Genomic DNA, 25,675 nt, shown 5'->3' with positions numbered 1-25,675 from the left:
TGTAGTGACAGAAGATAAGGGGGGAATTTATGTCGATGCAAAATGCGGATTACACTCCTCCCGCTTCTCCCACATTCCCTCGTTAATATGTCTCGCGCCATCATCGCCATATTATAGAACGTGTTTGAATTCACCTCACTGTTGTATATGTCTGCATGCAAGGAATGTTGTAGCAGAAATGGCATGCCGATAGACGACACAATTCCTGCTAGTTCTGCATTGCAGACATGTAACCAGTCGAAAGGACTGATACAACGACGTAGCGTGGCATGCGCGTTTCCGGACGACTTACGTTTTGGTATTAGTATGTTTCTCGGATTCCTTTACGAAAGGTTTCAGCCTGAACATTAACAAGCATTATGTCACTGCACTCGTCTTTTCAAGCGCTCTCAGATGCCGTAAAAAAGTATATCATACTGTTTTTAAAAATCGTACTTGCTTCTATATCTCGAGCAATAAGAGTTAAGAACCTTCATCACATGCACATGGCCCTTACTGTACTATCATTTGCCGAAAAACAACCTCGTTTCGATAACTGGAACCGTTCACAAAATAAAAGAGGTGTCATGTGAAACGCCCTTTATATGCAGGGAGTTCATTTTAACTAGAGACACTGAAATATCTCGAAAACTACACACTGAATAAAAAAAAATCCAAAATTCCAATTTGTTTGTCTCGGAGGGAGACATCCAACGATACTACACTCGACCCTCTAACCCACTCCGTGCATGGGTGGCGGGTGGGAGGGAGGGGCGCTATTTTGATATCGTCAGTGGCAATTCTTCGTTTTTTATTTCAGATTATGAATCTACTGAAAAATCTACATACGTTTCGTCTGAAGCATTTCCTTCGTTTCGCCACAGATGGCGCTGTAATCTGAGGAATAAAAATGGGTACACAATCGTAATTTACGGCATACTACTCAATGGCCCCTGAACATCCAATGGCACATGGGACCCCACCTCCATGCTACATGGGTAGGACAGGACAATATTTCATAACGTCTAATTAGAAACCCAATTCGCAACGTTATATTCTTCAGACACTTCGAACAGGGAACTACTCGCCGCGCCACCATGGCCGCTTAGCGAACTGCGACGTATTAAAAGAGGCAGTAGTACACTTCGACCGGAGCTCACGTATCGTGCAGACGTAGAACAGATAGCAGCTCTAAACATTACAATACTTGCGCAGTGTTTATTGCTTGCATACCTACGTATCATTTGGAGGACAGACGTCGTGCAAGAGGACCATGAATGTTGCAGCCACAGAAGAAAAAACTGAAATGATTCTGATTTAAGGAGAATGTAGAAGAAATGTTGACGCTGCTGTTGCTTTGTATGCCGAGCGTTTTCCAGAGAGAAGCTAATAAAATAGCTGTCCTAGCGATAGTACACAACGCAATATCAGCGCCCGGCAATTACACCGCGATTCCGATATGTCCGTGGGTAGTATGGTCATAACACTGCATCGTCGTATCATCCACACCGTGTGTCACTGCATCAAGATCTTCATGGCACCGATTTCCATAACCAGGTAGTGTTTTGTGAATGAGCACGTCAACAAATGCGAACAACCCCCAAGTTCTTTGCCGAGGTGCTATTTTACGATAAGACTATATTCACAAATCATGGTAGCGTTAACCGGCTTAACGTGCATTACTGGAGTGTAGACAATTCCCACTGGTTACGCAAGTTGACCATCAACGTCCTTGATCGGTTAACGTATTGTGTGGCATCATGGGAAAGAACTTCATTGATCTGTAATGATATAACACAATTTCAGAGACTTTATTGGTATCAACGTCGTACGGTGCTGTGATCGAGCCTGAAACGCAGGTGCAGGTACTGAGGTGCTATTCCAGAACATGGAGAGCCGCGGAAATTCTATTCATGTGTAAGGGGGAATTTAATGTAGTCTGGGGCGGCAGTGAGAATCCGGATCGATGAGGGAGGCGTGTCAGGGATAAGCCGTGCAGTTGTGTGAACCGCTATGCCAAGGTGGTTTAGTGGCTAGCGCACCTGCCTAGTAAGCGGGAGACCAGGGTTCGATTCTCGACGTTGGTATAAATTTTCACTCGCCGCTGCAGTCTATATAAATAATGTCTTTGGTCTGTATTTTATCGACGGCACGTTGAATGGACGCAAATATGGAACGTTTTTGGTACATGAACTACCGGAACTATTGCAGGATGTCGTCCTGGGCATTCGATAACGTTTGTGGTTTGAGCGTGACGGTTGCCCAGCACATTACATAATTGAAGCACGGGAGGTATTAGACAGTGTTTACACTGGTCGGTCAATCGTCAGAGGTGGCGATATTAATTGTCGTCCTAGGCGCCGGATTTGATGTCACAGGATTTCTTTACGTGGGGATATTTAAAATATAGGTGTACCAGCAAGTGCCCACAGGCTGTGAAGACATGCTCGATCGCATCAGAAACGCCTGTGCTGGCATTTCCGCAGACCTCTTTCTGTTCTGTGTATGGTCATTTGAAAAGCGGATCACTAAGTGTATTGAAGCTGGCGGTACTACGCTTGAACACTTATTATAATTGGACAAGCAGAGTGGCGTTCACCTCGAGCTACGGCCACAGTGGCGCGTAGAGTAGTTCCCAATTCGATATGCAGGAGGTATACGACGTTGCGACAGGGTTTCCAAACAGACGTTATGATGTAATGGCCTGTCTTACCCTCGAAGCATGGATGTGGGGTCCCATGTGCCATTGGATATTCAAGGGCCATTGAGCAGCATGTCGTAAATTACGATTGTGTACTCATTTCCATTCCTCCGATCACAACGCCATCTGCGGCGAAACGATGAAGATGTTACAGACAAAACGTATGTAGATTTTGCCGTAGAATCGTAATCTGCAATGAAAAAAGGGGATTCCTAGCGAAGATTTCAAAGTTATCACTGGATGTCCCTCTCCGAGGCAAACAAATTGGAATTATAACTTTCCTTGATTCGATTTGTAGTTTTCGAGATGTATCAGTGTCTTCAGTTAAAATTACCTCACCCACTCACTCTCTCTCTCTCTCTCTCTCTCTCTCTCTCTCTCTCTCTGTGTGTGTGTGTGTGTGTGTGTGTGTGTGTGTGTGTGTGTGTGTGTGTGTGTATGTTTATATTTTTTCCTAGCTACTGGCCTTCTGAGACTTTTTTATAAAACAGCTGATCCGCACAGGTAAAAGGTTGGGGAGCACTGCTCTAGGATTCTTCCGGATAGAAGGGTGCATCGGTCTTTGGCAGCCATAAATCCAAGTGCTATTTTTTCTTCAAAAGAAAAAATAAATTGTTTCCAAAATGAGCCCGTTTCATCAAGACTGAAAACCTACTTTGCAGGACAGCCTTTTCTGTCACAATTTCTTTAAACCTCTTTTTAAATTCCTCAGCTCCAACTTCGTCTGACGCAGCGCTCTCTTCTGTCATTTTAATGTTGTGAAAGCCAAAACGGTACTTGAAGCGAACAAACCAACCTGAAAGGCTACGAAATTTGCGGGATCGCCCTCTTCTTTCGTTAAATCTGCATACAAGCTCTTGGCTCTAGCTTGAATAACAGCTCCAGAGGGAGGCATGTGCTACTGGTTGTGGTGTTCTGTCCAGTGGCTTAAAATTTCTTTCCATTGCCTTCGAGTGAGATTTGGTCACTCTAGTCAAGCGTAAGTCAGTTGATGATTGAGCAGTTTTTCGAATTGATTCTACATTGCCACAAGTAGTTCTCAAGTCCTAAAGCCCGCTGAATATCAACAATACGCTCACTTTTCTCATAGCGATCCAAAGTTCTCTCTTTCATTTTAATGAATACGAACTTCGTACACGCTTAATTGCCTCGAAAGGCACATACTTTCTTTCCTTTTAACCAACATTTTCAATGGAGACCCTGACTAGAGAAAGTTCTCTGGTCTTTCATGTATTTTATCACTCCAAGGTTGTGAGGAAATCTTACAGACACTGCAAAACATGTTGGTACAACATGAGCAAGTGTCTATCGTCCGATTCCACAATCACCAGATGGTGATGATTTCCCCCATTTGTGCAGAGCGTCTGCACATCATCCGTGGCCCGCTTGGATACGATTTAGATTAGTACAAATTGCCCGAGACTAATCATATCCAGGGAGTTTCTCCTGAAAGCAAGGCAGTTTCAGACATCGTGGAGGACAGTTTTGTTGCCAGCAGCGTTTCCTTTCATTGATGGCACTGAATGATCTCAATCTTTTTCGCTCCACAGAATATGCATCACTCAATTATGGAAGGTCAGGGTTATCAACAACTCCCCGATGCTCAAGCACTAGCGCACTTCAAATGGTTCAAATGGCTCTGAGCACTATGGGATTTAACATCTGAGGTCATCAGTCCCCTAGAACTTAGAATTACTTAAACCTAACTAACCTAAGGACATCACACACATCCAAGCCCGAGGCAGGATTCGAACCTGCGACCGTAGCGGTTCCAGACTGAAGAGCAGCGCACTCTTCCCGTCCGTTATCAGAAGGTGGAATGTGACGCAAGATAGGTAAGGGATAGATCAAATTGAAGGACTATTAAGTCAGGCAGATGCACAATACTCTGCTGTTGAATACACCAACACGAGTGCATATCAATCCCCACCTGGTACCACAGCGCTTATGAAGAAGGCTTTTCCAGTTTTTGAGCAAAGCAGAGGTTCCGGTCAAATGCTCCTTGAAAGGAAGTATCCAGTTTAAGGAGCTTTAATAGTATAAGTTTAATAGCTTAAGGAGCTTTAATAGTTCGTAATTTTTCTCTGCTGGATGGTACAGAATAACGATGATAGAATGTTTGGGTGATAGACGTGAATGGATCCTGAGGAACGCGGATCTGCTTCGATGTTGAGTCTTCCTAATTTTCTCAGCAAGAAACACCACCTTAACTGTTCGTACTGTCGTCGTGTTGCAGGAGCAGGCTTCATTTGACGCTGACCTCACACATTGTACACGGGCGGCGAAGCTACGACAATATGTTGCCACTTCCACCGAGTGGTCAAAACACGCTCCCATAGCTTTAACTCAGCTCACTCTGTTTCTAAACAGGTTGCAGAATGTGGTGGATATTGTTCTCTCCGACTTCTGGGTAAAATTGCTAAAATTGATCTCGCTATCAACTGCGGTGTGTATTACAGTATATCGCTCCATATCAATGGCGTCCTTCCAATCCCGACCGTCCACTGAGTACACTGTTGATTTCCGCATAACGCTTGACTGACACCACTCCGTTGAGATGAAGGGAACCTTGACGGAACACTGGATATCTGCTGCTTGTCGCTGTGGAACATGGGATTAAATGTAGAGGTCATCACCGTAATACAGTTGTTTGGAAGCGTTCCTCATTGCTACAGACTTGTCCTATTTCCATATGCTGCGATACCCTGCACATGTTCTTATTTTTATTTTTTTCACCAATAAGATAACTGTACCTCTTTTTATTTGTGCTACCTCACGCGTGTTGTGAACTGCACCTTCAGGCGATGGTCAACACCGGGACAGTAATCATGCACGTGACTGCCAAATGAAGGAACAGTGCTTTTCGAAACGCAGCACCGAGAGATTTGCTACCATTCCGATGGGAAGATGAGATTAGCAGTACAGGTAATCACCTTCCAATAGTTGCTGTAGTTCTTGGTGTATGGGATCCTGGGCAGATAGGTTCGCAAAAAGAAAAAAGGGTTACTCGAATCGAGATACGACAGTGGGACGAATATGATTCACCAGTAGCTGTAACCATTAAAAGATGTCTCTACAAGATACAACTTGCGTACGTGGTAGGATGGATAGACTTGATTCCAAATCGCAGACAGCATTTCTACCTGAAAGTGTAACATTATCAGCGACTCGTGTGTGTGCCTGCAGACTGAAGACAGCTTTTTATGCAGTGTGACGGTAACCTAGGCGTTATGATCGTGTTTTAATAGCGCAATTCTTATGCGAAATATACGTTGTGGGGTGTAGAATCCAACTGTGGTCAGCTTAAAATGTCATTTCTCAATAGTGTTCCTCAAAAAGGAAGGTCGTGTTCCCTCCATGGATTCCCAGCTGTCCTAGCTGGTGAGCGTAATCCGACTGCTGACAAAAAAAAATATTGGCCATGCGAAGTGACTCTCATGATACATTTAATTAATCAGCCTATTAAACTGACATCAGTGGCGAGCCGCCTGGCGGGTGGAAGAGATGGCTAGAGCACTGCGGAATGATTATTGACAAACGTTGCGTTTTTTTCCGTTTTGGTGATATCTTTTAACGAAATTTCAATCTCCCACCTACACAGGGCGAGACAGGCTTTCACGATTTGTTTCGTAAACGCTAGTATGATATAGCATCGCACTGGTAAAAGGGGCCCTCTCATGGTGTACAAAACAGCAACATTCTCTTGAATTATAGCTTCTTGTTGTCAAACGTAAAATGAATGTGTTTTTTCCCGACATGTGTACCAATGGCGTGAAAGATTGTCTGAAATTTTTGTGATACAAACGTGCGTGACAGTTTATTCACAGACACTGAACGCGAGAGACGCTCTAAGGTCCTGTAATTTGTTTAACAGGCTGGAAGAATTTGCTTAATATAGTTTTTTTTTCTTTGGAGTTTAAATTCTCGCTTTTTCTTTACTCCAATGACGGTCTAGAAATGACGAGGACACTCTGTGGCGATAGGTAGTTCTCGTATCAAAACAGTCCAATTTTTTTTCCTGATTTTACGCAGGGTGAGCACGTCTCTGCTGATCATTTGTGATCGGTGGCGGTATACTTCCTTGGACGTCACAAAATAATGAGACGGACTTCCGTCGAACATAAAAACCATACCGATTTTGCTCGTAAGACTGAAAGAAAATGGACTTTACCTATTTTCGTGAAAAGAGGACATTTATCATGGTCGCCAATGTATTTTGCTTTTTTTAAATAGATGCTTGATTATAATGCATTGACGTCTAATACATCACCGAACGGCGGGCTGCTGTGGGTGGGGGGCAGGGGGGGGGGGGGGCGTGTCGGCTGTGGTGGTCGCTGGACACAGACGCTCACTTTCCAGGGGGGAGAGGGGAGCGGCTTTTGGGGGCTCTGTCTCTATATTTTGGATGAACAAGTTGCACTTGAGGTGACCGGCCTTTTATCTCCTATTGTTTGGTTGACTATACACACTACTGTGTTGGCACAGGAGCGTTGCATTAAGGCGGCAGCCAGATGGTGGAAAGCCGAGTGCTGATCTGGGCTGTTCAACGGATGGGCGGGGTTATGGTACTTAATTTCCCTTTTGTGTTGTCTAGAACCGCCGCCTTAAGGCGGCGGCTAGATTGTGGAAAGCTGAGTGCAGCGAGCCACCACATAGGGTGGCAGCAAAGGGCAGACAGCGGTCTGGCCGTGCCGCGAGGCGATTGGCGAGCAGCTGGTCATTTGAAGGAGCCTGCGTCCCCCCCGTACGTGGATGTAGAGAGGGAGGGGTGGAGGGAGGGAGGAAGGGGACCACGAGTTTCGGCACGTTCAACTACCGCCTCCTCTGCAGTCTTTTAGGACAACGATTTTCCCCAGTATACGTACTGCATAATGGCCCGTTTATTATGAGTGCTGCTTTTTTCGCCACAATTTCGAAGTGTAATTAGAAATGTGACGCATTTTTTTTCATCAGTGGTGATAGCATGTATTGGCTTCGATTACCTGGGCTGCAGGATGGTTTTTGAGCAGACATATGTAGCGAACTCTGACGTCAAACAACAATAGATGCTGTATGCTTACGGGTAATATACATTTTAAACTCCTCTCTGTCCAACACCAGCACCTCGTCAGTTGAACTTATTTCCTGCCAAAAAGAATAAATATAGTACCTTACACCTCAGCGTTTTCCCGCCAGCCTGGAGACGTAGGTATAGTTTGAGTGTGTCTATCGCTAGTTTCGAGTGATATTGGGAAATTTTTTCCTAGCAGTATAACATCAGTTGTATGGTATCATCAGTTTTTGAGTTGTATTGCGATTTTATGCCATCCTTGTGTAGCACTATGTATATGACTGCGTAATTAGGCCTGATCTTTGTGATTAATTATGTAATTAGGATGGAGATTTGCGTCAGTTTTCCGACCGAAATAAATAACTACACTAAACTAACCTACCTCTCTCCCACATGTGGACAGTTTCCATGTGTTAGGGGGAGCACTTGGGCTTGTGGGGGCTCTGTCTCTATATTTTGGATGAACAAGTTGCACTTTAGGTGACCGTCCTTTTATCTCCTAGATAGGAATAGAATCAGGTTTCAAGTCCCGGAAAGGACACAGCCATTTTTAATTTCCCATCAATTCCAAGCGTCTCTGGCAATTTTTGTGTCAGGTGGGTACACTTAGGCTTTCTGCCCAGGAGGACCAGCGTCCAGAGTACTGCCAATTTTAATTCCCTTCCATTTCCGGGGTGGGGTGAGATGTCATCACAGCCATGGTGCAAAGAAATTCCCGCCAAAATTCGAAGTTCTCACCAAAATTCGAAATTCCCGCCAATAGGGTAGGTTGGGGGGAAGGGGTGGGTAGGGGGATGAGAGGGCTGGGGCACATGTGCAGCTGGGGAAACACGTGAAGTCATCTGGGGGTGGGAGTGGGCGTGGTTGGGGGGGGGGGGGGGGTAGGGGTGGGCAGGTGTGGGGGTGATTAATTGATAAATTTAATTAATTTGCACATCAGTTTCATATCAAAATTGCACCAAGGCCGCCAGTTACCTACTATTATCAAGATTTAAGTGAGTTTGAAAGTGGTGTTATAGTCGGCGCACGAGTGATGGGAGACAGCATCTCTGAGCTAACGATGAAGCGGGAATTTTCCCATATGACCATTTCAAGAGTGTACTGTGAATATCAGGAATCCAGTTGTTGTTGTTGTGGTCTTCAGTCCTGAGACTGGTTTGATGCAGCTCTCCATGCTACTCTATCCTGTGCAAGCTTCTTCATCTCCCAGTACCTACTGCAACCTACATCCTTCTGAATCTGTTTAGTGTATTCATCTCTCGGTCTCCCTCTACGATTTTTACCCTCCACGCTGCCCTCCAATACTGAATTGGTGATCCCTTGATGCCTCAGAACATGTCCTACCAACCGATCCCTTCTTATAGTCAAGTTGTGCCACAAACTTATCTTCTCCCCAATCCTATTCAATACCTTCTCATTAGTTACGTGATCTACCCACCTTATCTTCAGCATTCTTCTGTAGCACCACATTTCGAAAGCTTCTATTCTCTTCTTGTCCAAACTAGTTATCGTCCATGTTTCACTTCCATACATGGCTACACTCCATACAGATACTTTCAGAAACGACTTCCTGACACTTAAATCTATACTCGATGTTAACAAATTTCTCTTCTTCAGAAACGATTTCCTTCCCATTGCCAGTCTACATTTTATATCCTCTCTACTTCGACCATCAGTTATTTTACTCCCTAAATAGCAAAACTCCTTTACTACTTTAAGTGTCTCATTTCCTAATCTAATTCCCTCAGCATCACCCGATTTAATTTGACTACATTCCATTATCCTCGTTTTGCTTTTGTTGATGTTCATCTTATATCCTCCTTTCAAGACACTGTCCATTCCGTTCAACTGCTCTTCCAAGTACTTTGCTGTCTCTGACAGAATTACAATGTCATCGGCGAACCTCAAAGTTTTTACTTCTTCTCCATGAATTTTAATACCTACTCCGAATTTTTCTTTTGTTTCCTTTACTGCTTGCTCAATATACAGATCGAATAACATCGGGGAGAGGCTAGAACCCTGTCTCACTCCTTTCCCAACCACTGCTTCCCTTTCATGCCCCTCGACTCTTATAACTGCCATCTGATTTCTGTACAAATTGTAAATAGCCTTTCGCTCCCTGTATTTTATACCTGCCACCTTCAGAATTTGAAAGAGAGTATTCCAGTTAACATTGTCAAAAGCTTTCTCTAAGTCTACAAATGCTAGAAACGTAGGTTTGCCTTTTCTTAATCTTTCTTCTAAGATAAGTCGTAAGGTTAGTATTGCCTCACGTGTTCCAACATTTCTACGGGATCCAAACTGATCTTCCCCGAGGTCCGCTTCTACCAGTTTTTCCATTCGTCTGTAAAGAATTCGCGTTAGTATTTTGCAGCTGTGACTTATTAAACTGATAGTTCGGTAATTTTCACATCTGTCAACACCTGCTTTCTTTGGGATTGGAATTATTATATTCTTCTTGAAGTCTGAGGGTACATCAAATCTCCAACATAGCTCAGCCGGAAAAAGACCCTGCAAGAACGGGACCAACGGCGGCGACTGAAGTGAGTCGTTCAATGTGACAGAAGTGCAACCCTTCCGCAAATTGCTTTAGTTTTCAATGCTGGACCATCAACAAGTGTCATCATGCGAACCATTCCATCAAACATCATCTATATGGGCTTCCGCAGCTGAAGGCCCACTAATGCACACTCGACGACTGCACGACACAAAACTTTACACCTCTCCTTGGCCCGTCAACAACAACAATGGACTGTTGATGACTGGAAACATGTTGCCTAGTCGGACGAGTCTCAAATTGTATTGAGCAGATAGACGTTTACGGATATGGAGACAGCCTAATGAATCCATGGACCCTACATGTCAGCAGGGGACTGTTGAAGCTGGTGGAGTCTCTGTAATGGTGTAGGGCATGTGCGGTTGGAGTGATATGGGAACCCTCATACGTCTAGATAAGACTCTTGACAGGTGACTCATACGTCAGCATACTGTCTGATCACCTGCATCCATTTATACCCATTATACATTCCACGCACTTGGGCAATTCCAGCAGGACAATGCGACACCCCACATGTCCAAAATTTCTACAGAGTCGCTCCAGGAACACTCTTCTGATTTTAAAACACTTCCGCTGGCCATCAAACTCCCCATACATGAATATTATTGAGCATATCCGGGATGCCTTGCCATGTGCTCTTCGCAAGATATCTCCATCCTCTCGTACTCTTACGGATCTATGGACAGCCCTGCAGGATTCATGGTGTCTATTCCCTCTAGCACTACTTCAGACATTAGTCGAGTCCATGTCACGTGTTTCGTCACTTCTGCATGCTCGCGGGGGCCTTACACGATATTAGGCATGTGTACCAGTTTCTTTGGCTCTTCAGTGTACCGGTGAACTCACAAACATTGTCAGATTATTGTTGACTTTGGGCACATCCTTGCAATATGTTCATCCATATTCCTTTGTATATTCATAAAATCTAACAAACTCACTCCTGAGAGAGAGTGCTCTTAAATTATATACTATCAAATATTATGGAATATACTGCTATTAAATTAATAAGAAAGTCAGGATATTTTTACGTGTGTGAATGTGCATAAAAAATATTTGAATATAGCAGGATGCGAACCTGTTCCTTTAGCTGCGGACTTCACGTATCTATCCATCACACTATTGTGAACTCAGGTAACTTCTGACAGATCTTTCATCTTATGATCTCCTGAAGCCTTTTACCATTGATATTTTATTATAACAAATCATACCAAGAATGGCGTGTCTATATTAAATTTTTTACGTTTCGTTTCCATGAAAAAACATACTGTCATAACACAATGAAAACAATCAAATACGAAAATTCTTGAGTCGCCAATACGACGTTATTCGTTATTTTATTACAAAAAATTGTACCATTACGGATGCGTTTTCGATTGATCCTCAATGTGCTGGTATTGTGAAACAGCATATATTTAAAGGACGCAAGTGAAAACGACAATATCCAATAAGGCGATTCTTAAGTGCTTCATTTGTTAATTGCTAACGAATTTCGTGGTCAGATCGAGTATTATGGAAGACGCGTCATTTTGACGTCATTTCCCAGTAAGCTTCAAGTGACACTAGCTTCTCCCATGTTGCACGCAGCTGGCGAGAGAATTGTAGTGTCTTGCAGAACTGCGTAATTCACAGGGTTCAGTGTGGAATGGAATGACGACGATCTTGTTTTATTTATGTTGTGAGTTTTATAATTATGTGCAAAGTTTCTGTTCCCTGTGAATAAATTGAGGATGTATCTTTTGCAAAACTGACTTTGATTTCGAAGAAAACAAATCCTGGTCATATCCGATCCTGCTTAAGAAGAATCACAGTGATGAATAGTTAATGGAGTCACGTTCGCTAGCCGTAAAAAGAAAGGCATAATGTGACATTATTTGATTTGTGATAGGGGCGAATAGCATTATAGCTTGTAATTTATAGAGTTCCTTGTCATTTTAGAGACTCTTCGTTTTCACGCTACATTATTCTGTAATGTTTGCTGTTAAATTTGGAAACTGATGTACGTAAATATACAAATGCTTCTAAGATAATGGTTTTTTGGGTGGCTCGGCAGGAGTGTCATGAGGCCCTTTTCTCCCCCTACACACTTGGTCCACGCCTGAAAATTGTTACGATTAATTGCTGCATGATGTGGCACTACTCAATTAACGTTAAAAGACAGAGGCTAGACCATATCTTGTGCAACACTAATATAGAAAATAAAAATTACAAATCAAACAAAAAATGAAATATTCTTTTTCACTCTAAAGCAATGACTTCTTTAGTTAACTTACGATGTAAATGCCTCCGATGGCACCAAAACGTAGAAGTCTCATTACATCAAAATCCTTCATTTCCTTCTTTTCGACGAATAGCTGAGCAATAACATCGCCCACACCAGTAAATACCGACGTTTGGACGGCTTGTACGCCGACGGGGTATCTTCGCAAAAGGTTCTGGTACGATTTGTACATGGAACTACCCAGCCGACTTAAACTCATGTTTCGGAGCCTGAAAAAGAAGAAGTAATTAGGTAATTGCTGTGCTCCATAGATTAGAACGTTAGCATAGCTGCATAAATCAGAATATTATCATAGTTAATACCTAATGACTGTATTACTGTTATTCATTAGTTGCAGTCTTCTTTCTTCACTTCTGGGGTCGATTCTCTTAGGCAAAGCGGAAAGTTTGAATGGGGATTACTTCAAGCTGAACCTCACTACAATCTTAACTCGGTAGCTATTACTTCACAAATTATTTATTTTCCACACTGACAAGTTATTAATAGCTTTGAAATAATTCTTATCAACGAGGTCATTCACGAGTCAGCTATAGGAAAAAAAGAATAGTATCTCTCTGAAAAATCAAATAATAATCACAATGTTGTTGCAACAACATACTGTTCTCAAAAAGAACACACAATCATTGCCTGTTTTAAGTGTGTCTATGGAGACTTGGGATTGATGCTCGCAACTCGCGAATTGTGTAGTCTACTCAGCTATTATAAGGCACGATATTTATTCATAGTCTATCAGACCTAACTCTTGTCAGTTTTACGAACGAATACCCAGTACATTGTCTAAATTGTTCCAAACTGATAGCTTCACTGCAGCTACACACGACAGCAGCTTTATTTAATAGTTCGGCATCGAGCAGATTTAAATGAGTGTGGAGAAAAATCTACGAAGGGTTGAGGTAACAAGGCTGCAATCACGATTTCAAAGTCCGGAAGAATAACCCTCGCAGTCAACGAATTTAGCAAGTAACGAATTTGGATAGTCTTACACATGCATCCAGTATCGAGTCACTAAAATTGATTCTTTCACTACGGTAATGGTTCACCATACTAGTCAAAAATTCGTTTTTGCTGCAGTAGGTCCTTAAGTTCCTCATTATAAACCTGATCCTTCCCTATATGACTGTCTCTCTTTTCTAGTTTCCATACATAAAGATACGTTTGAAAGGACAGTGATTCTCTATAGAGTGTCATTTACAGCAGATGTGGGTCAGTGATTATACACAGTTGTCCGAAAACACTAGCAAGAAATAGCTTGATGAAGTGTTTTCTGGTACGAATAGGTTGAGTTTAAAAGGACTTTTTTTCACAAAGTGAAACAATTCACGCTATATTATAAGTTTTATTGGTGTTCGAAAAGGAATGATCCCTACATCCTTAAACTGACTGCACTTGAATCGCACTCGCTAACTGTTTTGTACATAGATTCGCGTAGTCAGCGCGTACACAACTTTCCCACTAGAGCGCGCCCCGCACAACAGCGCAGGCGCAGCGCTCGTCCGTCTCCGCACTACGAGATGACGCTGCCATAGAGACGGACCAAATTATGCTTCCGCCGATCCGCGTATTAATACGTAACGCAGCCAATGAGATTGCTGCTTACGTAGAACCTTTTCTCCTTGCGGGTCACACTCGCGCAGTGATACATGAACGCGCGAGGTATTATAACGAGTGTACAGACCTCCGATTAGTCAGTCCGCATTTGTCTGCACGAGTTCTACATTTGTCTGTACCAGTCAATAGTCAAGTTTCAGTCTGCGCCCAATAAGATTACCATATTCCTGTACATAGCCATGAAGATAAATGTATAGACACTTTTGTCAAGTATCAGAGATATATGTGAGATTAAGATTAACGTACCAATACCAAAGGAACTTCAGACTGTCAATTGTAAATAGCATCCAGAACCAAGTTAAGTAATTTTTATGCTTGTTATTATTTTAATAGATGTGTGTGAAAATTAATCAAGTTCTGTTTAAAGTTGGTCACCGTCAGTCTGCTACTCTAAGCGTGCAAGTGGAATTTCTATCGTCTGACCTAACGGCAGAAGATAAACACACCACGATAAGACCACGAGACATATTGCTGACACTCGCCTACTTCGTTAGAGCGACAAGTCAAATAATCTGATGGTGTGTGTACTGAAGGTCTTACAGTATGCACGCCACAGTAACTACCGTAGTTTAAGCATATCCCGAATGCACATGAAAAGGGGAAACGATAAGAGTGCTGACACAACTGCGCACTACAGCGACAAGCTGATAGTCGTCATGAGCTATGGGTTTCTTTGCAACTCATTAAAATGACGATCAATCCTCCTGTAAGTCACAGATGAACACAGCCGCGTTGTGAACTTCATTAGACGCAGCTTATTGTCTTGTCAGTTGCAGCCACTCTTTTTCCCATCGACGCATGACTGTACATCAGCAGCGAGGCGATAGTTGTAGGGGCATAGCACACTGAAGTATCTAAAGGATCACTACACGCCTTCTTGACTGCTACATGCACCCTTTCGTTCCTCTTAATATCCTTGTGCCCTGTCAGCCCTCAGGCAACCACTCCTTCTCCAGCCTTCGTAGGTGGAGAAGGGCGGCCTGGATGTTCTGGACTACTTTATATGCTGGGTGCAAACGTTACAGAGAGTGAAGGGCACTCAAGGTGTCGGAACAGACGAGGAATTTAACTCTCTTAGGACATCTCAACTGCTCCGGCGTTTGCAAGATCGCATGTGATTCCGCGTTGAAGACACTGAAGTGCTGAGGCAGTCGGATATTGTTGACACGATGAGGGAAAACAACAGAGCAACCAGCGGAATCCCCCTAATTAGACCCACCCATAAATACAACCAACCACTGGTCTGCAAAACTCCAGCATGCTGGGTATAGTGGGACAGCAATTCATTTTTAGACTGTGGTGCAAAAAGAGACAGCCAGAGCTGCAACTAAAATGGATGTTTGTTTAGTCAGTGACCGCCTTCGGATTACGCCCATTCTGAAACCAACCAATGTTTGCCAAGTAAACTGTCTGTCCAAAATAGCAGTAAATGAAGTGGGTATATACGTATATGTGAATGGTTCCAAATAATGTTCGTATTTTGTTTACTGCTATTTGGACGGAGATTTTACTTGGCAAACATTGGTTGGTTTGAGAATGGCCGTAGTTCGAAACCGGTCACTGACTCAATAAACATCCATTTTAGTTGCAGCTCTGGCTCTCGTTTTGCATAACGAACACTGGATTGATCAGCTCTTCACACTAGTTTATCCTGTGCAAGTATCTTAATCTCTGCATAAATACTGTGACCTACATAGACTTACATAGACATAAGTAGCCAGGTTACTGTAGTCAAGACTTTATCTCCATCGACAAGTTTTACCTCCCACCCTGAGCATTTCTCCCAGTTATCAAACTGACTTTTCCTTGATCCTCAGGATGTAACTTATCAGCTAATCGCTTCAATTATTTAAGTTGTGCCATACACGTATTCTCTCCACAGTTGTATCAGTACCTCTTCATTAGTGAATGGTCTTTACAACCACATTACAAAAGCTTCTATTCTCTTCTTGTCTGAACCGTTTATCGTTCACGTTTCACTTCTATGTAAGCCTATGCTTAAATACTATCAGAAAATTCTTTCTAAATAAGAGAAAAAAGGTTTGGTGTATCATTTCCTAACACAATTCCCTCAGTATCGCCTGGTTTAATTTTAGTCCATTGAATTATCCTTGTTTTACTTTCGTTGATTTTTATCTTATAGCCTGTTTTCAAGACACTAAACATTCCATTTAATTTGGATTCCAAGTTCTTTGCCATCTCTAACAGAATTACAGTGCTATCAGAAAACCATAAAGTTTTTATATCTTCTCCCTGAATCTCAACTCTGTCCAAATTTCTCTTTGGTTGGTTCTGCTCAATGGGCAGTCTGAATAACACGGGGATGTACAACCTCGTCTCAGTCTTCTCAACTACTGCCTCCGTTTCACGTCCTTCAATTCTTGGAACTACAGTATGGTTTCTGCACATGTCATAAATAACATTTTGGCCACCGTATTTATACCCTGCCACATTCAAAATGTCGATATGTTGGCTGGAATGCACCGTTCGACTTAACACCCCCTTGTCATAGTGGTATTGTTCGGGCATAGAAAAGAAGCGAGCGACGTGGTTCAGTGGTTAGAACGGACAGTAATCTCTGCTTGACCATCCTCACATGATGTTCAGAATAGAAAAAAAGAAATTGGCCGGATTCGAGTAGGACTGCTGCTCTGTGAGTTTCGTTCAAACTTAATTATGTATATAGTCAATTCATCCATCCCGGAATCGAGAATCTCAACAATTTTTGCCTGTTGTGGACACTAACATCAGCAAGATATTGTTCCATGGAATTCCAAGCCTTTCGGGAACGTTTTAATTTTAAATTCGAAGTCGGATAACAAATGACAAAAGAAATATTTCTTCGTGTGACATAATCACACATTAACAACCTTGGCTTCTTGGCGAATTTCATGATTCTAGGTCAACGGGAAGTACCCTAAAGGTTTTGGTGAATTAGTTCGCGAGTATTAAAATTATGTGACTCACATGGCCATATAGAAGCTTACATTTATTACACTGCCAAGCGCCCGTAGACACCAGGCCCGGATCTAAAGGGGGCGGGGGGGGGGGGGGGGAGAGAAGGGGGAGGGCAAACCGGAGTATTATCTGCCCCGGGCGGCAATTTCAGGGGGTGCCAAATTTATTCTAGAAGGAAAAAAAAAAAAAAAAACTCGTTTCAAACGCCTATAATTCAGCGCAAGTTGGTCTATCGATTAAAAATTTGGACATTTTTGAACACATTCTAAGTTGATTTCTCAACGAATCGTAAGCTGATTTTTGAATGCGTGCATGGTTACGTGATGTCTCTGCCAGGGGAATCACCGTTGAATCAAGATATAGAAAACTTTCCCTTAGATAAAAGGGGGCGGTGCTATAAGAGCTGAGCCGAATAAAACCAACGAGTATCAATCGCTGTTTGTTTTATGAGGTTGACTGGGTATGCGAATGATAGGTGTTCTTATAATTATTAGCGAAATCCATAGATGCAGACTACAGAGTGAAAATAAACGACTAACAGGGATAAAAGGTAAGAAAGATTACATATTTATCTTGTCGGTGTATCAAAGAAAAAGAAATGTTGACAGAAATTATTGGTCAGATCGCTACACTAAAGGGCCAGTTGTACAGTCCCTGGTCAGCAGCCGCTGAAGTTCTACTCTCGGAATAGCGCGGAAAGCGCGTTGTGCGAACAACTAATAACGCCTAACCGAAGAATAAACGTGGTATAGCTAAACCAGTGATTCTGGCAGGGTTAATGAAGTTAACTGGAGAATAAGTTTTGACAATGGCAGGAATAGTTGCAGAATTACTGATGACAAGATTGTTTTTCAGAACGAGGAAGGAAAAAAACGGGGACAACACAGAAATTATATGGAAGAATATGACGATTCCAAACTTATATAAAAATTTCGTACTACTACTACTTTTAGAGCTCATGCTCGAGAAACCGGAACAAACGAATGAAATGTGAAACTATTGACTAACATAAAGCTTTCTGTTGTTATAGGCATTTGAAATTTATTCTGTCGAGTTATTTGTGTAAATGAGGTAGACAAAAATGACCATTTGTGCCAAAACAGTCTCGCTTATTTGGTGTGTGTTACAACTGCTGCAATATTAGAAAGGCCTATTTCGTTGTATTCAGCAGACAGTGACAAAACAGACGTAATCAAATCGAGAAACCACACTACTCTTGGGTACTATTCGTGTTAACAGCTTTTTCAATATTAGACAGCGACATCTTGATTTTTCATGTAGCAAAACGTTTGACGAACTTTGATGAGGTAATAGATTATTTCGCAGAAAGGAAAGCACGTCTTGTAAAGCTGTAGAAAGATTAGAGAGAAAATAACGCTAGGACCTAAGGATTTTATTGCTTGTCTGTTCTCTTTACTGGTTTTATGTTTCCTATACTTAATTTTATGTCACACAAAAGAGTAAATTATTAGCTAATAGGCAATAAGGAGTGCAAATTTTCTGAAGAGTTCTTATTCTCCCAGTCACAAATAATTCCACCTAGTATATTTTTTTTTTTTTTTTTAAAAGAAAAAGGGGGTTAGGATTCAAACCGACCGACTGGGAGTAGGAGGGGCACCACAGGACATCGTAACTTCGACTGTCCTGCATATAGATTTGATGGCTTCCATTAAAAGATATACACGTTTGAATTCCACAGAGAGAAATACTGTGACGTGCAATAAAGAATGCTGTGTGACGAGGCGTGGCACTGCACTTTGGCAGACTTAAAACCAAATAACACATCTTACATTTCCTCGAACATAAATGTTCTGCATATGAAACTCTTCAGAAAAATGTGCGCTACAAAATTAACACATCTTTGAAAAACGATTTTTTTTAATTTATGACGTTCTATCACAAACTCTCGAGATTTTTTCGTTTGACATAATAACAAATTAACGATTTTCGCATTTTTTTATTTAGCTATACTGAGAAAGTTTGCTTCTTCGACAATTTCGTGATTCTACGTCACTGGGAGGTATTCTGTAGGTTTTATTGAGCGAGTTTGCGAATACCAAAATATGTCGCATAAACGGCGGTACCTTTGTATTGTGTTGAGTTAGAAGCTTGAATTTTATACACAGCCAAGAGACCGTAGACCTTAATATGTGATATAAATTGAATTTTGAACTATCTACCCGTTCTTGAGAAAAAGGATTTTAAAAGTCGGACAGATAGACGAGCAACACAATGATCCTATCAGGATTCCGTTTTTACAGATTGAGGTACGGAACCATAAAAATAAAGAAAAAAATAGATCATCATGAAGCTTCTCATCAATATTATTCTATAACTAACGTCCATTGTTGTCAACAAAAAGTGAAGTATGATAAGTAAATCATAAAAAATTAATTAATAATAAACGTCCTGTCTTAGACCAAGGATGATAATGCACTGGACATCCAACCAAGATGCTGTGCAGTTCGATCGCTGAAGAGTTGTCCAGACCAAAAAACTATTATGGCACTTCCGAGTACCTGCTCTATGCGAATATTTGGTTTGTGCTTTGTGGTCCAGACTTAGTACAGTACATTTACGATCCCAGCACGCGGTAATTACAGAAATTTTAGAAATTATGCGCATACAATCTTGGAAGAGGCACTACTGGATTTTAATGACTTCTTATTTTAAGACACGCGATGTGTGCCCGCGAATAATTCTTATTTGTCTGTTTATGCATTCTCCTTCACAACCAATAAGGAAGAACTAGCGGACATGATACAACACATCAAAGGAAACAAGAAAATAAGGCATGATGAGTTAACAGGACATCAGATTGTATTCGCTAAAGTCGTATCACGATTATCTGCTAATCTCTGAACTGTATGATGCTGTCATGAAAAATATAAGGAGCAGCCAAATGAAAACGAGACAGATGGAAAAAATTTAGTAAACTATTTCTTATATCAAAAGTAGTCGCTCTAACTGTTAATACATTTATCCCACTTTGAGGCCGAAGGGTCAGTGCCTTCATGGAAAAATGTTTGAGATTGCCTATGGAACCATGATTTTACCCAGGCGTGCACCTCTTCGTCCGAAACGAATCGATGGCCACGAATTTCTTTCTTCAGAGCTCCAAAAATGTGGAAATCGCATGGGGAGAGTGTGTGACTGTATGTAGGATGTGTAAGGGCTTCCCAGCGAAACTTCTGTAGTAATGAAAACAACCTTGGCAATATCTGGGCGGGCATTATACTGCAGCAGAATGATGCCGTCCGTCAACATTTCTGGACGTTTGGACTTGATTGTGCGCTTCAGTTATTACAAAGGTCCTCAAGAACACGTCCTTCATACGGTTCTGATGTCTCCTCATGCGATTTCCATACATATTCGTGACGGTTGACTTGCTTCGTACGAAGAAGTGCACGCCTGTGGACAATCATGGTTCCAGAATGAAATTTTCACTCTGCAGCGGAGTGTGCGCTGATACGAAACTTCCTGGCAGATTAAAACTGTGTGCCGGACCAAGACCCGAACTCGGGACCTCTGCAGGTTTCGTAGGAGAGCTTCTGTGAAGTTTGGAAGGTAGGAGACCATGTACTGGCAGAAGTACAGCTATAAGGACGGGTCGTGAGTCGTGCTTGAGTAGATCAGATGGTAGAGCACTTGCCTGCGAAAGGCAAAGGTCCCGAATTCGAGACTTGGTTCTGTGCACAGTTTTAATCTGCCAGGAAGTTTCAATCATGGTTCCATATGCAGTTGCAAACATTTTTCTGTAAGATATTGACCGTCTTGTCTCACAACTGGATAAATGTAATCTGAAATAATGAACAGTTTACTTACCCTATTCCCATCTGTCTCGTTTTCATTTGACTCCCCCTTATAGAAAGAAATTCAAATCACTTTTCATTTTTACCATCGGCCAGCAGCGTATTAAGAAGACTGCTCGCAATTGTCCCTGGGGCAACGGAGGGGGAGGGGGAGAGGGGGGGGGGGAGGGAGAGGGGGGGGGGAGGGAGGGAGGGAGGGAGGGAGGGAGGGAGAGAGAGAGAGAGAGAGAGAGAGAGAGAGAGAGAGAGACGACGACGACGACGACGACGACGACTACTACTACTACTACTACTACTACTACGACGAAGACGACGACGACGACGAAGACACATTGCTCAAAGACGCATAGAAAAATTACGACTAGAACCATTACTCGACTGAAGTATATCCCACTGCTTTAATTTGAGAGCTGGTCTTCTCGAGAGCAACGTTTCCACGTATATTTTCTTTGAAAGTTCTTGTTACAATGTGGAGTTTCTTGACGCCTTTCTTGCATTTGTCTCATACTAACACCCGGTTTCGAGATCACGTACACTGGTAAACTGAGCTGAAAATTGGGGAAGTTGACTGTACTGTGGTGGCAAAGTGAAACTCGGCTTACATCGTCAACATATCAGTATGAGAAATATTCCATTATAAATTAAACGCCTTTTCTTGCTACAGTGTTGTGTTCAAAACGATCGCTCCGATTAACTTGTTATATGTGAAAATTTTGATTCGATAACTGTAGGATAACGCTACTGTGTAACGGTTCATTTTATTAGAATTGTGCGGTGTTATCAGGAATCTGTACATTTGGCTTCGGTCATCATAAAACTCTGTATTCTTGCTGCATCTTACAAGTTGCGAGCTTTTATCATAAAACTAAGATGATAAACTGTCTCTTGTGCACTAAACATATTCATTGCGCAACTTTATAACAGAAGTCATACGAGGAGAGAGAGACGTATGAGGGGACATTTCTTATCTTCTTCCTACTGAGATCCTAAACTTCACAATTCACTATCGAAACATTCTCACTTCTCCTGTCAAAACCGAAACGGGTCGTAAAAAAAGGGATAAATTAAACAGCAACTTAGTGTGTTATATGACGTTATTTCTACAATTTATCAAAGCTGTGCAACACAATCCACAAAAAAAAAACCTTTGATAGATGATGAATGTCTCGAGATATTCCTTCCCTCACTTTCGCACCTTGCGGCCTTCTTGTTCGACATATTAAGCTACAACCTCTGTCATTACTGGCACTTATTTCGTTCTAGTGTTGGTGATCCGAGAGTCTTTCATATTGCTGCGACCTGCGAATGTGGCTCTGGTTCAAATGACTCTTAGTACTATGGGACTTAACATCTGCGGTCATCAATGCCCTAGAACTTAGAACTGCTTAAACCTAACTAACCTAAGGACATCACACACATCCATGCCCGAGGTAGGATTCGAACCTGCGACCGAAGCGGTCGCGCGGGTCCAGACTGAAGTGCCTAGAACCACTCGGCCACACCGGCCGGCGCGAATGTGGCAGTTTGATCACTTGCCTAATGCTATACTGATATACCGCCATTCGATGGAAAGGAATCAGATGCCGAAAGTAGATGTGAACCTCAGTCTTTTCAAATGATAGCCCAGTATCTTAACCAATGCATTAGTCAGTTACTCATCTTCATTGCGTTCGAACGTCATTCGTCTCGCATTTTTGTAGCACCATGAACTTGAATACGTGAGAAAACTGTGGCAGGTTTTACAAAAATGAAAATTAAAATACAACTACTTAACAAATTTTCTATCTGATTTTTTTTGTAGCACCATGAACATGAATGTCTGAGAAAACTGTAACAGGTTTTTAAAAAAAATTGAAAATTAAAATACATTTACATGCACATGTTTCTTGCTGATGCTTCAAAACTTTAAACAGTAACACACATATGTAACAATGATACTTAATGATTACTACATTGACGTAACATGTTGTCAAGCATTTGTACTAGAAGAAACTGTGTGCCCGAATGCCAAATGGTGGTAGCATTCGTCGATCACTTGTTCCAGCCTGAAACCGAGTGGGGTGGCGCAGTGGCTAGCACACTGGACTCGCATTGGGGAGGACGACGGGTCAACCCCGCGCCCGGCCACCCTGATTTAAGTTTTCCGTGATTTCCCCAAATCACTGCAGGCAAATGTCGGGATGGTTCCCTTGAAAGGGCACGGCCGACTTCCTTCCCCGTCCTTCCCTAATCCGATGAGACCGATGACCTCGCTATCTGATCTCCTCCCCCAAACAACCCAATCCAGACTGAAAACAAATTTTTGTTGTTCTGTCATGTTAGCTCGTTTATTAGTTAACAACGCTATCTCAAAAATTTATTAGCGGTTAATTATAGCCGTTTGAGCAAACTGCACTTTTGTTGCGAAAGTTTTTTTCTTAGCAGTATTTTCAGATTCTCTTATGACACGTTTATGGTGGACTAGTATCTGTCACGTGTTCTGTTAACTAAAGCCATAACTATAGAATTTTTCCACACGTTAAAATTTGCAGAGCATTCCCAGACACACGTATCATATTCGGACGATCCACAGTGAAGTAAGTAGCCTATACGGTTACTAATGTCAAAGTAGCTCAGGTACAATTACATATACCAAAACTGACAGCTGGATGTATACAAACTGACCATCAGTATCTGGAAACCCATTAGTGGACTTTGATAAGGGATATGTACATCGTTCGCCTTTATGGGGGCATTAACTCTGCTGGGGACACTTTCAGTGAGGTGTTTGAATGTCTGTGGAGGAATGGCAATCCAGTTTTCCCCTAGAGCTGATAGCAGAGCAAGTAGTGATGTTGGAGGCTGGGTCTGGAGCGAAGTCGACGTTCTAAATCATCTCAAAAGTGTTTCATTGGGTACCGGTCCATTTGATGAATGTTACTGTCCACAAACCACTGCCTCACAGATACTGCTTTGTGAGAGTGCATTGTTTGCTGATACAACTCCGAACTGTTCCTCTACTGCACACAGTACACAACACCGTAAAACGTGTTCATATCATTCCGCATTTACCGAGCGAGGTGGCGCAGTGGTTAGACACTGGACTCGCATTCGGGAGGACGACGGTTCAATCCCGCGTCCGGCCATCCTGATTTAGGTTTTCCGTGATTTCCCTAAATCACTCCAGGCAAATGCCGGGATGGTTCCTCTGAAAGGGCACGGCCGACTTCCTTCCCCATCCTTCCATAATCCGATGAGACCGATGACCTCGCTGTCTGGTCTCCTTCCCCAAAACAACCAACCAACCAACCAACCATTCCGCATTTAATGTTTTCTTAAGCAGAATAAGAAGACCACGCACTAACCACGAAAAACACTCCCGTAGCGTAACACCACCTCCTCCGTACTTCACTGTTAGCACTAAACATAAGGGCAGCTAACGTTCTCCAGGCATTCGCCAAATTCAATCCTTTACATCGGATTACCACAGGGTAGAGCGTGATTCGTCACTCCAAATCATTCGTTTCCAATCATCTACAGTTCAGTGGCGTCGCTCTTTGCACCATTCAAGCCTCGCTTAGCACCGGCTACAGAAATGTATGGATTATGAGCAGATGCTCGACCACTGTACTTCATTCTGTTTAACTCTCTACGCACAGTCGTACTAGCTGGACTTCTGGTAGCACCTTGGAACTCACGAGTGTTTCCTCCTGATGATTTCGCGCCATTTTTACAACCACCTCACAATGCTCGACGGCCTCTGTACTTCAGTACATAAGGTCTGCTGGTCTAGGTTTAGCTGTGGACGTTCCTTAGCGTTTCTACACCATAATCGCGCTACCAACAGCCGACTTGGATTGACTTAGAAATGTTGAAACGCCCCTGATGGATTTGTTTCTCAGATGCCATCCAGTGCCTAGTTCACGTTCGTAGCCACTGAGCGCCCCTGACCGACCCATTCTGCTGTATTGCCTCTCTACTGACAATACTTTTTTTTTTCACTTTCATTCCCACCTCTGACGGAGGTGGGCAGGCTGTCTGAGGGCATGCTGGCGTCCTTTTCAGCCATAGGGGCTTTACGTACTTATTTTTTGTTACAATTTATTTTTCTGGCAAGTGCGTTTGTCATATATGGTTTCCAATTTTGTTACAAGTATTACAGTACATTCCTTTTTTTTAATGTTTTAAGTAACGTTATTTTAATATAATGTAGGTTTTAATAAAAATAAAAGACTTAATAAAGACAAAAGACATATATATGGACAACAGAAAGGCAGTATGAGAAAGGATAAGTACATAAGAAGGTTGAAGATATATAAGTTAAGTGTAATTTATAAGTAATTTGCTACTATTGACATGGTAAGAAAATTTAGATTAAATTTTGCCTTAAAAATCTTTGATATGCAACATAACGACGGCGACGTCAGACATTGCTTAAGCAAACTTACCATGAATAAAACAAACATCTACAAAAGTAGGACATGATCACGAAAATGTTCAGTTTGGCGAGCGCCATGTGGCCCCCAGCCCAACAACAACCATTGACAACATTGAAAAAGTGAAGAAAATGATGATGCCGAATCACTATAATAAAGGTCGATGATAATGTTGGCATATCACCTGTCTCGTGAAAAGCAATTTTTTCGGCTTTTTTTCTTTGGTACGAAACTTGGGCCATTCGAAAGTTCTTGAATTTAGACCAAGAGCAGTGCCGAACGAACATTGCTAGGGAGTTGCTGAATGATTTTCACGT

At 42.2% G+C, this 25,675-nt stretch overlaps 2 protein-coding genes across 7 annotated transcripts in view; one reads left to right on the top strand and one right to left on the bottom strand.

The window, feature by feature from the left end:
* Positions 1-25,675, bottom strand: part of LOC124589258 (protein Mpv17-like) — a 67,662-nt gene that overhangs the window by 14,998 nt on the left and 26,989 nt on the right. For 4 of the 6 annotated variants that reach the window (XM_047131548.1, XM_047131544.1, XM_047131542.1 and 1 more), the window contains one exon: positions 12,558-12,774. In XM_047131548.1, the coding sequence (XP_046987504.1) occupies positions 12,558-12,764 (207 nt within the window). In that variant the 5' untranslated portion in view covers positions 12,765-12,774. Of the gene's footprint in view, positions 1-12,557; positions 12,775-12,867; positions 13,160-25,675 lie in introns of those variants that run through there. The other 2 variants (XM_047131543.1, XM_047131545.1) reach the window with 2 other exon arrangements.
* LOC124589324 overlaps positions 5,550-25,675 on the top strand; it is a 201,456-nt gene continuing 181,330 nt past the window's right edge. The window contains exon 1 of the mRNA XM_047131549.1: positions 5,550-5,605. The gene's annotated coding sequence lies outside the window, so the exon portion shown is untranslated. The remainder of the gene's footprint in view (positions 5,606-25,675) is intronic.

The sequence above is a fragment of the Schistocerca americana genome, chromosome 2 (assembly GCF_021461395.2).
Source record: "Schistocerca americana isolate TAMUIC-IGC-003095 chromosome 2, iqSchAmer2.1, whole genome shotgun sequence".
Lineage (NCBI taxonomy): Eukaryota > Metazoa > Arthropoda > Insecta > Orthoptera > Acrididae > Schistocerca > Schistocerca americana.
This window is presented reverse-complemented; position numbering and strand designations above follow the sequence as displayed.